At 37.3% G+C, this 15006-nt stretch overlaps 1 protein-coding gene across 1 annotated transcript; it reads left to right on the forward strand.

The window, feature by feature from the left end:
- The first annotated feature begins 732 nt into the window (after positions 1 to 732).
- LOC134493201 (chitinase-3-like protein 1) lies at positions 733 to 14217 on the forward strand. Its single transcript, XM_063297564.1, has 10 exons — positions 733 to 896; positions 1276 to 1305; positions 2486 to 2687; positions 4547 to 4603; positions 5665 to 5815; positions 6806 to 6933; positions 7440 to 7575; positions 10136 to 10318; positions 12216 to 12332; positions 13797 to 14217. Exons 1-10 carry the CDS (start codon positions 872 to 874, stop codon positions 13929 to 13931), a joined length of 1164 nt encoding a protein of 387 aa, XP_063153634.1. The 5' UTR covers positions 733 to 871; the 3' UTR covers positions 13932 to 14217.
- Positions 14218 to 15006: the final 789 nt, after the last annotated feature.

A 15006-nucleotide genomic window follows, 5' to 3' on the forward strand; every position in this document is an offset into this window, starting at 1 on the left:
GCAACAGCTCCATTCTCCTTACCCCACCTGCAAAGGGGAGGCCTTTCTATCTACAGCTACTGTATGAAAGCTTCCACACAATCAGCCACCCTGCATAACTGGGGCTCCAGTCGTGTCTTCACTCAGGCAACTATACATGGATATATCAACATATACATTTTGGGCATAGCCCAGGATATAAGGGACCTGGCTATGTAGCATAGCCCAAATCCTAGACTGATTTCGAGTCTTAATGACTGAATTGGCTATCATTTACAGTATTCTCTGAGCATAATTTAAAGAGTTGGTTTTTAATTTTTAAAGCTTGATTATCTGAGGGACTGCTCATCTTGCTCTGAATGTGTCTGAATGTGAAGACCATCAGGATCAGTCTTCTTAAAGATGCCTTTGCTTTTTAGGGGTCATCTGTTGGTCACACAGAAAACGGACTTCTCTGCATTCCAGAATCTGCGGAATGCACTCCAGGCTCTTCTCTTCGGCCAGGCCTTTTCAGATGAGCTTAATAGCATCTGTAATTTTTATCAGATTTACTTAATATAAGTAATATAAATAAAGCATAAAATAAAAAGAGGGATCAAGGATGAAGTTGACATGGACTTGAAGGTGGAAGAGATGTAAAGTCTTGAAGCTTGTTCTGTTGTGTTTTTCCATTTAGGCAGATGTAAAGAAATTTAAATGAATCCTAACTCCACAACCGTGATTGCAACATAACAGCAATTGCACAACAATCATTCCAGGAACAGAGAAACGATCTCTCCTAAAAGAGATTACAAGTCTGTTCAGTGACTATAAATTAGGTTAGGACAACAGTATAGGTACTGTTTTGTAAAGGAAGCAACAACTGTGGCACAGCTGCACATTTGGAACCAGGATGGGGCAGATGTCGATGTGGATTGGTAAGTTTCTGGTCTTGTCCTTTAAAATTCTGATCTGCAAAATCTCCATGATTTAGACTGGCAATTCAGGTGACACTATGGTTTCATGCTCATTATATGAGCAAGTCATGGATTAGATGAAATAATCTTTTAAACATTGATGATGTTATATTTTAAAGTTGCCAAAAGAAAATTTGTTGCCATGGGTGGAAAAGTCCCATGAGACTGTCTAGCTTAGGAAGTCTGAAATGTCTTGGTGCCTAGTTTAAGATGATCCAGTTAATTTCAGGTGCTTTTATTATCTGAGGAACTTCCCCTTCTGTGAACTGAGCATTACAATCATTTGTTGCTTTGCTGGAACTTAAATTTTCTCCTCTTGGCTTTGTTTGTTCTGCCTTAGGCACAGCTGCGCTGATACTTCTTCAAAATGGTATGTCACTATTTCCTGCAGTGGTGTGGGGGAGACATTTCAAGTAATTTTAAATTTAAAATATCTTCTCTCAAGCTTTATTTGAATGAGAAACTCTCACTTTCCCCTTTCAAACATCATGAGGAAAGAAAAAGTAAAAGCAAAATATCTTAATGGAACTTTGGCTGCTAAATAGCACAGCTGAACAAATAATGTGAGAACTACTTTAGAGAGGGCTTGTGTTCGAACGATGCTTCATGTGATACACTTCTTGGAATAAGACCCTGTTTCTAGAGAGAAAGGTGAAGCAACACATCACTTCATTTTGTGTCGCTTTACCTACAAATGATAGCTGGCACAGGCTTCTGAGTATACCAAAGGAGGCAACTGGAACAATGTGAAGTATCTCAACAAAGCAAATAATGTCATCTCTGCTCCCCAACAAAGTGAATAGCATCACTTTTGCTGCACGAAGTGTCTCATTGAAATAAATTGTACTGCTTTGCATAGGCCTGTCAAATCAGTACCCAGGAATACAGGTTGTCCTTGCTTAATGAATACTCATTCAGCAACGGTTCAAACTTTCAATGGGGCTGAACGAGTGGTACTTATGACCAGTCTTCATACTTATATTGGCTGTAATGCCCCCGCATCACATGACTGTGATCTGGCACTCGGCACCTAGCTCACAATTACAACATTGCCGCATCCGGCGGTCACATGATTGTCATTTGCAACCTCCTTTGCCAGCTTCCTACAAGCAAACTCATTGGGGAAGCCAGCAGGAGGTCGCAAACGGCAACCACATAACATCCTTGCTTAACAATGGCAATCAGAAGCGCCAGAATTTCCATCACAAAGTGGTGTGGTCACATGATGTTGCGCTTTACGACTGCCTCACTTAGCAATGGAAATTCCAGTCCCAATTATAACTCTTTGCTCATTCCTGCTTACAATTCATAACTAGTGTAAGGTTAATAGAAAAAGTATTTCACCATTTATTTTTAATGTGCTTGGAATTGTCTTAAGTGTATGCAAACAATAGCCTTTGTACCTTCAATTCAGGGCAAGTGTGCAAACATAGGAGAAGCAGGATAGTATCAGTAGACCTGACCTTAATGTCTGCATTCTATAGATAGTGTGAATATCTCATGCCTTTTGTTTAAGATTTATAACTTTGTTTTCTTTCTCTTTATAACAGTTTCTGCCTTTAACTTGGTTTGTTACTTCACCAGCTGGTCCCAGTACAGGGAAGCCCCAGGGCGCTTTGTCACTGATGACATTGAGCCAGGTCTTTGTACCCACCTCATTTATGCTTTTGCTAAAATATCAGACAATCGAATCACCACCTTTGAATGGAACGATGAGAGTACCTATGCAAATCTCAGGGAACTTAAAACTAGGTAGGTACAGAAGGGAGGCTCATACAGTATCTGAAGCACCCAAAGATAACAATATCCACAGCAGCTGCTAACATTGAGATGGGAGGTGCTCAATTCATAGGACACTTGTTGAGGTGAGGCTTTTCTTAAACTGAGAGACATTACATATGTGGTTTAGCCTCACATCAACATTTCTAACAGAATAGCTGCTCCTGGGAGAAGCCATTGGCATCTGGGCAAGAGCAGTAATGGAAGAGGTCAATCCTTTTCCTCTACCTTGATCCTGATCCTCTCTTCATGCTGTTACAGTATTTATATCAGGAAGGAAAAGCTTGCTTCCTGATGTTGTAACTGCTTGGCGGCAAGGGAAACGGGTGTTGTAAGAATTATGGCAGAGGAAAAAGATCGACTTCTTCCATGAATTGGTTCAACTGCTTGACCCTGCCCAGCACTGTTCTAATCCTGATTGCCATCCCCAGTTTATGTTGAGGTTCTTTTTCTCTTTTTTTTCTACACATCTTCCCATCATTTCCTGACTATTACACTTCTCAATCTAAAAAGTCACAATGAGTTGAGTTCCCTCAAAAAGTCTACCCTTGGGGTTTAATTTAAAAATGGGAGGGGAAACTGAAAACCACTGGAAGGATTACTGGACAATGAATGGCATTTTTCGTAGATATATCTATGATATGCACAGCACAAATTACAAATATTCTTGTAATATTACAATAAATGTTAAATATTTGTAATGCAGCTCTCCATTTTATGCATCTCCTACTACTTATCAAATCCCATGGCAACTTCTGTATCAAAAGCCATCTTAGTTTTCACAGTATAATAGAATCAGTAACATGGAGGGGTTTTGTGGAAAGAAAAGAAGTCCTAACTTAATGAATAAACTTCTGTAGCTGAGAAGAGCTTGGGGCACAAATGTTATATTATATAGAATCCTATGATTTTTTAGTGTTTGACAAAATAATCATGTATAAAGCTGAATCAAGAAAAAGTGAAGAATATATAGACAAGTTCTGCTTAACTCTTGCATCCTGTTATTTTTCAACTTACTATTTTATTACAAATAGTAGCAAGAATTTATTGAGGTATAATGAGAAATATAAAATCAAGTGCACTAATTCTGTTTTTTAGGACTGAGTGTCTGAATGTCTTGACCAATGTCAGTCTCTCTTCTTTGCCTAATGTTAAAGGTGCATAAGTTGTACTGAAGTATATGACAGGATGAGCATTTATTTATTTACCCACACTATTCATAAAATTCAAAATTTGCTACTAGTGGTGCATGGGTAATCTTAGATCAAAGGGAGGCAATGTAAGCCAGCATCTAGAATTCTGAAAGTATTTTATGGGGTATTTGCACAAAATGACTGCCATGGTGAACATGGCTAATCACAAAGTATCTATTTACCAGAAGCCAACCAGGTTTATTTTTTTTTCCATCTCTTGAAGCCTACAGGGATGTTCTCACATAAACATCTTTCTTTTGTTTTTTTCTGAGCAAGTGGGTAGTTCCAAGTAAAGCAATAGGCTACGAGTACTGCTCTCTTTTCTAACAATGCTGAAGGGGTCTTTGCTGAGTGTAGAAGCATTCTTGTAAATAAAGATGATGGAAGATAATGGAAGAATCACTGCTTTGCATTGCAGATGCCAGCTTCCCATTTATTTATTTTTTACTTGAATAGATTTAAAATAATAATAAAGTCAAATAACTAGGCAATCTAGCAGACAGCTGTCCAAAAGATCATTGGCACTATAGGCAGAATACTGTATACCTCTATCTTTTACTTTGAACGTAATAGTTACGAAGGGGTAGAGGGCCAGAAATGAAAATATTATTACATTGAATTTACATTTACCTTCTTCAGGAATGCCAAATTGAAGATTCTTCTGTCTGTTGGTGGATATAACATAGGCCCTGTACCGTAAGTGTAGAACTATTTGTTTGTTTGTTTGTTTGACCCCCAACTCAGATGTGACTGAATTGCTAACCTTCTGAGGCAGTTGCTATTTCCAGTGAGATTTTCATGGTAACTGCAGCAGAAGGAGAAAGAGTTAGTTCTTTATTGTGCACCAGTTCCAACTCTGGTCAGGGGTCTTTATAACTGCCATTGGAAAAAAATGTGCATATACAATGGCAAACTATATTTGTACATTAATGTATAGTTTGGTCATTATGTAGTTTCCTCTCACAGTGAGCTGATCCCTTAAAGTTAACATACATACATATATGTATGTCAGGGGGAGATGGGCGGTGGCAAAATTTGATAAATAAATACAATATTTTTTTAATAGAAATCTTAACCTATACCTGTTCTTCCTCACTTCCCTTAGTCTCTACCTTGTTCACATGTAGAGAAGTGGTGTCTAAATGTGCTGGAACTGCAACTTTGAGAATTTATATCCAACCTAACAAAAGCTTCTGGTTGAAATAAATTACCTCTACTGAATTATCCACAAAGGGTAATTCTGAACTGAGGCCGTTTTGTGCTGTATAGCAGGTCACCACTATTCTACAGCTATACAATGCTAGACAGAAAATGAAAAGGGAGAGAGAACATTATAGATCTTTTGTACCTGTGCAAAATTTAATAGACAAGCTATTGAATTTTGGATCTTTAGAATTCTGGGTTTTTAAAATTCATGTCCTCTGGCACCTTTTAATGATGTTGATGATGATCAGCTTTTAAATTCTTTTTCCACTAATACCAAAGATATTGTGGAAGCTTTGAGAGGTTTTTGGATACAATAGTGGACTGGAAGGGAACTGGCAAGTTAGTTTAGAAAAGGTAGAGATTTTATTGGTCAGTAAAAAAGCCAGCCTGAGAGTACAATTTGGGCTGAATGTGGCTGTGTTTCCATTACTACTGGAGTACTATGCTAGCTATTAGAGGGAATGACACACATCTGGTTAAAATGAGTCAATTATATTCCTTTAAACAGTTGTCTTTTTAAAATCTGATTTTCTCTCTCCCATTTATAATAGCTTCCGGAATATAAATGCCTCTCCTAAAACACGCTCCGATTTTGTGATGTCTGTGATAAGCTTTCTTCGGAGCAATAGTTTCGATGGGCTTGATATTGCTTGGCATGGGGCAAGCCAGAATGATAAAAGGCTTTTGGTTAACCTGGTTCAGGTACATCAAAGTATTATAAATTGTCTCCTTGTAAATAGTGTCGGGATGTGACTTTCCCCTTCCCTATACATATCAGAGACTTGTACAGCCATTTTATTCCACCAGAAGAATGCCTCATTTATTCAAATGCACTGATTGTCTTATGATGCCAGTTTCCTCTAATGTTTGTCTCCACTTTCTGGTGTCTTTTTTCCTCATGAAGATGATATACAGTAGGTTTTCTTCAAAAACTCACATTTCTGGCATCATTCAAATTTGCAAAGTTATTTATTTATTTTATTTATCAAATTTTATCACCACCCATCTCCCCCCAAAAGTGGGGACTCTGGGCGGTTAAAACTTTCAGAGTGCTACTCCCAATGGGCAGTCTTTACATGATATTATGTCCAAGGAATCCATTCCCTCACATTTTAATTCACTTGTCCTTCCTCCCACCCTCACATGTAATACTTTAGGGCTCAAGTGATCATCCTCTGGCTTCCAAAGAATTTGTTTTCCATAGGCATCTAGAAGGATTGTGTAGGGGAAAGGGAAAGAAGCAAACAATTTTCAAGCTGTGTTCTTCTTTTCCTGTGGAGTTCAGCAGCTCCAGGATTCATCCATGCTTTGATACAGTGGGAAAGGGATCTGCAGACAGGCTGTGAGGGCAGCTGTTGGCCAGACTGGTCACCAGTCTCACATGGGTGGAATATAGTGCTGTAAATATCAAAACAATTGTGAAATCTTGCTGACTCCTCAAAGCTAATTCCTTTGCATTTGCCCTGCGTTTGCAGGGTTTAAATAACAGCGTGAGCAGATTATCCAGAGATGTTCCTAATATTAGACAACATAGCCCTTTGGAGGAAAGAAATTATTAGGAAAGGTGCTGAAAAAGTGTAAATATTTGCAATATTACAGACTGTTGCTGCTTTTCTATACAGCTCAAGAACTTGCAAATTAAATCTTTTTACCATTTATTAAATCACAATAATACCTGTTAATGTCATTTAGGATCTGAATATGGCATTTCACAATGAGGCCCAGCGGAATCCAAAGAAGCAGAAACTCACATTGAGTGTAGCAGTACCAGCTGGAAAAGAAGCCATTGATACGGGCTATGATATCCCGAATATTTCTAGGCAAGTACTCTTATCATCATGACCATTAAAATACATACAAATACAAGTACACTAGTAAGCTATCCCAAATGAACATTTCCAATTCCTTATTTTTATACTTGCCTAGTTCAAAAGCCTATGATGAATTTGTTTTACCAATGAAAACAGGACTTTTTTAAATAAATGAAACAAAGCAAAATAAATAAATGGTTCAAAGCCATTTCAAGATGTGCAGCAAGGAGAATAAACAGCTAATTTGCATTACTTGCACAATCTTCTCTTTTAAAGTCCTTTAAGTAGAATGATGTTAAGGTTTTAATTAAGAATTCAAATTCCAAAAATATGTGGATCTTATCTCTGGTTGTACTCATAAAGACTAAATGTGGTACACTCAGATTTCCTACTGGAATTCTGATGTGATATAATGGCTCTTCTTTTTTTTTTTTTTAGGCCCTTTACAGATACCAAATAAAAATATAGTCATTGCCTAAAATGAATTGAATTATTATTTATTTTTTTCCCTGTAGATTTGCAGATTTCCTTAATGTCCAGTCCTTTGATTTTCATGGTTATTGGCCAGATCATAGTCACCCCTATACCGGCCATGGAAGTCCCCTTAGAAAGAGCAAAGCTGACAAAGGATCTGCATCCTCTTATAATGTTGTAAGTTCTCTAGCCATGAACTTTTCAAGTATCTTTGAAATGTTATAATTGACCTTGACTCTAAGGATACAATAGCTAGTCTAATCATTGTACTGATATAGATATATTGAAATCCTTATCTAATTTACTTGATGAAGTTAAAGGCAACACAAACAGATTCAACCCCACACCTGCAACCTCAATCCCATTAAGCAGATTGAAAAATAATTGTGGGTTGCAATTCCAAAGCATGCTGCCTAAGTTATCTTCAAGCTTTTGTTTGGCTGGGGAGTAATTCATCTTTCTATTGTTATCCTGATGGTGTGTTGTAAGGACAGAGAAAGTTAGGTTGTTGTTCAATTCCACATTCCCTAACCTTACCTAGCATGACCAATAGTGAAGAATGATGGGAACTGTAGCCCTACATTTGGCCACCAAGTATATTCATGAGCAGGGACATTCACATAAATATTCAGTCTTCAGAAGTCATACTTCCCAATTTTTTAAAGTTCTTAACTTTAGCTGATATGCTATATCTTGAGTTCATATGCTACATCTTCTTTGCCGTATCTGGAAGAAGAGACATGCTGTCACTACATCATCTTATCTAATGTCCTATGTAATGACAGATTTTACACTGTAGTTCTCTTATTTTAAATTTTTGTTAATGTGTAAATGTAAGCTGGAGGCCACTAGGAAGCAAACTGGTCTCATTTCCACCCATTAAGAAACCATGACATCCTGCATAGACTGAAATCATGTTATTTGAGTCTATTTAAGTAGGAGATGAGGCTATTTAAGAATGGAAATTGAAGTTTCACTCCCAGATGTTCCCTGCTTCCATTTCTACCCTTAAAAACCAGGAAAAAAAACACCCTCACAATTGTCATAACTCCTCCTTATTGAAGCCATTAGTGGCCTGCTAGAACCACCTAATGGAGTAGAGCTTAACACAGCTGAGAAGCTGCACACAGAAAAAGAATATTAACTTAAATAGCTTCAATGAGCATGTCAGAGAAACACAGGTTACTGATTTTACACACTCAGCCCTCCCAAACATAAAGAACCACATGCTTAGACAGAGTAGGTTAAGAAGTAAAAAGAATATCTTACTGACTTTTTATTCTTGGTTCAGTTACATCCATCTTCGGTGGAAAGATGAAATCTTTGTTCTTCTTTTGTCTCTAAACATAATGAACCCTCAGCCCTATAGCTGCCAAGAGCTGCATGCAGGATAGGGGCAGAATTCTTCATCAAGGCCTAAGCACGTGGCCCTGATGAAGAGAGCAGCATCCATGCTGCCTGCTCAATCTGTGGAAGAAGGAGAGGAGAGAGAGAGAGGAAGTGGGAGTGACAACAAATCAGCTTCCTCAAGAAGCACGGTGCATTGCATCCTGGGATCAACTCATTTACATGCTAATTGAGGCATGTTGATTTGCTAACACTTCCAACGCTTATGATATCACCATCCTTTCAGTAACATCATATGTGGCCCTACAACTGCTTGGGAAAGGAGTTGAGCCCACAGACCTGGAAAATGTTGACCATCCAAACATGGAAAAAGCATTTTGCATAGATAATGCTTGCAAACATTTATATATTAGAAAATAAGCATATATTGAATACATAATGCATATTCAGGATATGCACAAAACTTTGAAGATAAAAAAGTACATGCAAAATATGGATTTTCACATGGAGATTTTTAAAAATCACAAATGCAAAAACAGGAGGGAATAAACTATTTTTTGGGGGAAACGTGATTATAAAACATTAAACAATTTAATTAATCCATAGCTTGAATATAGAAATTTCGGTTAGCATATTGATGCCAATATCTGATTCTGGAAATTATTACTAGATTAGTGATGAAATCTAAAATGTAGAGAAATACTGTATGTTAATTTGAAATTTGGAATAAAACTTGCCACCTTCATATTTATTTCAGCACAGGTTAGAACATTTAGAGCACTTGATCATCTATTATCTATAATAAGTATTTGGTAATATAAATGATGTAATAGTAATAGCAGTATAACAGAACTAACCCGTGTGAAGTAACTGGCTGTAGAGATGCAAAGAGGTAGCCTTGATATTGTGATGTAAACAAAGAAGACCAAACCATTTCTCAAGTCCTGGGATCAGAGATAATATTAAGAAGAGACTCAGGCTGGACCCTCCCTGACTCCCTGGGGTATAAGAGGGAGGGGAGCAGAAGCAGAACAGACTGGCATGATTCTGTTATTATAGGCTACCAAAAAAGTACAGGTAGTCCTTGTTTAGCGACCATTTGCAGTTACAATGGTGATGAAAAGTAACTTTGCAACCAATCCTCACATTTACGACCTTCTCAGGTTTGTAAAGCAAAGGAAAGCTGAAGGAAGATCATAAGCACAGTCACAGTTTCACTTAGCAACACTTCACTTAACAACCAAGTTGCTGGCCCCAATTGTGGTCACTAAATGAGAACTACCTGTATAGTCCTAGACTTCCTGTGGAGTTGATTTTTTGGATCTGGTCTACCTTGTGTAGCTGACACTGTCTACAGCACATAGTGAATAATCAATCTCTTCTTTTCCAGGACTATGCTGTGAGATATTTGAAGACCAAAGGTGCCCCTAGTGGGAAAATCATCATGGGAATTCCTACCTATGGGCAGACTTTCACTCTTTCTTCTGCACAGACTGGGATTGGGGCCCCCGCCTCTGGCCCTGGGTTACCTGGCACATTCACAAAAGTAGCAGGAACACTGGCTTATTATGAGGTAAAAATCATTTTACAGCTTTTCCTACTTGCTCCTAAGCATGGTATCATGGCAACATCCTTTTTCTGCTATGTCCCCTTGATCTTGCCTTCATCTCATTCCCAATCCATGAATGAGACAAGCTTAGGTTCTCCTTAGCTCTACTAGTGTTTAAAGCAGTATTTTCTCCCTTATTCCAACACTATGGATCGCTTCAAGATGTGTAAAATCTGTTAGGCTTAGTCATCTATAACCTGGAAGGGAAGTCAAGTGACTGCAATGACTTGAAACAGAGGCAGGATTGGCAAAGGGGACAGCAGCTTTCATGCCTTTATAGTTTTATCCTTGAGTCATTATCCTACATATGTACACACACACATACAGTACATACAAACACCTAACTCTGAGTTTTATTCATGTGAAGGAACAACAGGAATCTGGCAGGGTTATAGTGCACAGTACCATATTTAATCCTGGCATTATAGTTGTCTTGCTTCTCATAAACCCTCCCATGCTGAGGATGAACATCTGCAGCAAGGCACCTTTTATATTTGCGTAATTTTCCATTCTGATTAGAACCCTGACCTCCACTGGGAAAGGAAACTGTTAGAGAAAAAAAGACATTGTGTTCAAAGGGAAAAGTCTGAGAACTGCTTCCAAATTAAAGGAAGCACAGAAGGGGAACATTAAAGGAGGCAGATACTAAACAAGGAGGAGAGGGTGGCTTGATAATTCTCTTAATCTGTTGCATTAAGACAATACATGAAGAAGAAATCCCCATTGATAGTTAGATCAAAAGAAGGAAAAATCAGGTCTCAGGCTACATAGTGTTTAGGAAGCAAGAATATTGTGTTTTAGGATGCAAGAAGAAACAGCTGACTGGAGTTCCAAAAAACACTTGAGCCATTTGGCTGCTAGAAAGACAGCTATTGAAAATATCAGGAAAAACTGGATCTGCATATCCATTCTAAGAATTCTTTTGCACACAGTCTCCATGTGCTTGGACACACTCATTACTGTGGGCTATTTTAGGGGATGTGCTAGTTCTGGGAACCATGTTAAATTGCCTTAAGCTGCTAACATTGATTGATTCATTGATAATTAGAGAATGAATAGACATTCCCAAGGTAGCATCAATAAAATCTGAATAATTAAAGCAAGGGTACTTCCTCAGAGAAGATCCTTGCTTCTGTACGTGCATAATGTACATCTCCTATGGATGGAATATAAAAATGGTCCTCCTCTGTTTATTTTAATATATAGGCTGATTGGTATGGAATCAGACTTTTTCAGATATTTGGGGCCTAAACTATTTAGGACATTAGAGGAAAGTGTAACTAAACTGAGATTGGTAGTAGACTGGCAGCCAAATTAACTATTTCAAAAGTATTATAAAACTGTTACAAATACATAGATTAATCAGAATTAGTACGGAATTCTGTACTAACTGAAGCTTCCAAACTACTATTAAATGCTGCCTCACACATTAAAAAAATTACAGCAATCCAGTTGGAATTATCTGAGCATGGTCATGCTGACCAGTCTTTCTTATCCAGAAAAAGCTGCAGATGACGACGACGAACCATCTGACATTGGTAAACAGTGTCTAAATAATTTGAGGTCACTTGAGCATGTGACAACAATGTCAGTGGTGACACCCACACATTACAAGCTGAATATAAAGGAAGCACATCTCCCATTGTAAATAGGTAATATACCAATTTCCCAGATCTAGAAATGATCAATCCATTGTATCTCCTCACCAATCCAAAGCCTTTGCCAATATGATAAAGATAGGGAGATAAAAAAGATGCTCAAGACAAAATGTAGGTAACCTGATAACAATCCTCCCTAACTTGGAAAAAGAGCCAGACAATCTACTGACACATGTTTATGCTTTCTAATTTATTACTGACAGATTTGTAGTTTTAATCATGATGCCAAGAAAGAAAGGATTGAAGAACAAGAAGTCCCCTATTCCTATAAAGGGAACCAATGGGTGGGATATGAAGATGAGACAAGTGTTCAGACTAAGGCAAGTATTGCAGAATGATTATTTGTTACTTATTCATTAAGTAATATGATATACCAATGGAGGTGATACAGATGGTATGCAGCAAGATGAGAATTACTCCACTTATTCAAAAAAGAAGACAAAAATATTGTAGAAGAAATCTCACTGCTGTACATTATGGCAACTTTATTCAGAGCTATACCCCATTCAGATAGATAGATAGACAAGCAGAAAAACAGAACCCTATTCAAAATATTTATTTATTTGTTTGTTTGTCAAATTTGTCACCGCCCATCTCCTCCCACCAGAGGAACTCTGGGCGGCTCACAACAACAAACAAAAACAATAAAAATACAATATCTAAAATACAGTATCTAAAAATACAGCTACAAATACAATAAATTATAGATAAAAAAGCTTAATTGTTGGAAATCCCCAGATCTCCATATAGGTATTAGCCAGAGGCATCAGAACTACAGCTCTGGCAATCAGTTTAAAAAAGAAGTTTATTAATATGGATTCAATCCAATCTTCGATTTCATCAGGGCACAATACTCAAAATGTGTGTACTCCACTTTTCAAAGTGGTGATGTGGCCATTAGACAGTTTATCTTGATTTACTAAGACATGTATAAACCTAGGCTTTTTTCTGTCCACTTGCCAGAATGCCAACATCAAAAAATAGAAAAAGTAATTTATAAAAATTGTAGCAAAATCATTTTGGGTAAAAACAAAAGCAGGAATTTTCATAGCATTATTATCTGTGCTATAACACAATGAGGCCATTCATGGTGTAACCTACTGTATGTTGTGCATGCTTGAATGAACATGCACTGCACCAATGTTCACTTCTACTGATTTATTTTATAAATCTGTCTTCGTTGGAAAATCACAGAGTGGTTTACAAATACAAAATTACAAAGCACTAGAATGAATAGGACTAGAGTTGTGCAGTGCTGCAGCTTTGAAGGCAAAAAGGTGCTTCAGAGTGCACGTGGGCATGCATGTAGCACTTGTCTGCAACTTCTTAACGTGTCCTTTCCTAGAATTGCTCTGCTCCTGCAGAGGGAAGTCATGCAATCTTAAGAAAAGACCCAGATACTTTAAGGTATTGCAGACTGGTGTTACGTAAGCACCCTTGAACACTCCTAAGCACCTTTTTGCTTTCCAAGCTGAAGCACTGCACAGCCCTATTTGCACATTCAAAACATATTCTTTCCTTACTAAAAATATTTGAAAATGTACCATGTAGGAGCCCAATAGTGTATCTGTCAAAATGCTGCTTCTTGATCTTCTAGCAGCTGACATGCAAACAAATCCAAACTTGGGAAACAGTAAGCCCTTTTGCAGATTTGAGACATAGTGAGGACTGACACACTACTAATGTGTGGTTTGTGAGATAGAAAGTTCATGTAAGCTCTTATTTGTTGCAAAGTGGACATTGTGCTTGGGATTTTATTTCATTCCTTTCTCTTTCTCCTTTAGGTTCAGTATGCAAAGAACAACAATTTAGGAGGTGTTATGGTTTGGTCACTTGATCAAGATGATTTTTCAGGTACTTTCTGCAAGAAGGGCAATTATCCACTACTTGCTGCTATTAAAAATGAACTAAATAAATAAGAACCTGTATTTGCAAAAAGACCATTTTAAGTATCAGTAGAATCTTATGGGTTTGGTCAAATTTAGGCCTTTTTTTAGGGATGTAAACAAATGATCAACTTATCATGTGCTTATCATGCTTGTTTCTAGATACGTGCTAAAAGTTATATTACAAATAACCAGTTACTACATGCATTATTTCATGATTACTATTACTCTTTTCCTATTAAGTATTAAATATTCCCATTACTTCCACCTATTTCTGCATGCACTATATGGACTTTTGACATTATTGCCTAGGCCTTTAGTTATATAAATATATGGTTCATTTTGCTCTTACTATATTAAAAATGTTGATAAAGGTTCATTAGTTGTGTGGTTTCCAAAAAAATTTCTAATACTTTCAATAAAAGATTTGCCTACTTTTACTTTGATATTCTTATATCTCAGAAATTATGTTTGTTCTTGTAATGAGTGGAAGATGGGGAAGTGGAACATTTTTTCTCTAAAACACACCTTTTTCCAAAATAGTTCTGTTTTCATTTGTGACCTTCAAACAATCACCCTGGATAATTCAGCTGCCCCTCTTTTTAGGAACATCAGCAAATTAATTCAATCTGAGCTAAGGAAAAACACTACATCACTTTTATAGAATGAAAGTATTTTCAAAGCTAGACACTGCAACAAATGCTATTTTATCAGGCTGGATTTATTACAAGTATCTCTTGCATTTAACTGTTTCAGTATCATTGAAAGGGAATCTCTCCCTCTGACCACATCTTTGGTCTCAACATATTAGAATATACCAGTGAGAGAAAAAGTGCATGATGTTACAGGGCTAATGATATATTGAAGTTGAAGAGAAGAATTGGCTACTGTCAGAGCACATGGACAATGTGTTTTCTAATTAATTGGTTTGAAGTTAAAGCATAAGCTGCCCATAAAATTTGGTGGCATGACTAAACACATAGTGGGCAACTACACTAAGCTTTTTCCATAATACAGTGGTAAATGCTCTCAATCCCAGAGAGTTCACGTATATCCTTTTTCAAATGGATGACAAAATGGTTCCTAATTACTGACCATCAGCAACGTT

This window comes from Candoia aspera, chromosome 3, assembly GCF_035149785.1.
Source record: "Candoia aspera isolate rCanAsp1 chromosome 3, rCanAsp1.hap2, whole genome shotgun sequence".
Taxonomy (NCBI): Eukaryota; Metazoa; Chordata; class Lepidosauria; order Squamata; family Boidae; genus Candoia; species Candoia aspera.

Coding starts and splice junctions, on each gene's coding strand:
- LOC134493201 (XM_063297564.1), top strand. CDS start 872: ATGGGGCAGATGTCGATGTGGATTG. Junction 1,306..2,485: donor GCTGATACTTCTTCAAAATG/GTATGTCACTAT, acceptor TCTTTATAACAG/TTTCTGCCTTTAACTTGGTT. Junction 6,934..7,439: donor GATATCCCGAATATTTCTAG/GCAAGTACTCTT, acceptor TTTTCCCTGTAG/ATTTGCAGATTTCCTTAATG.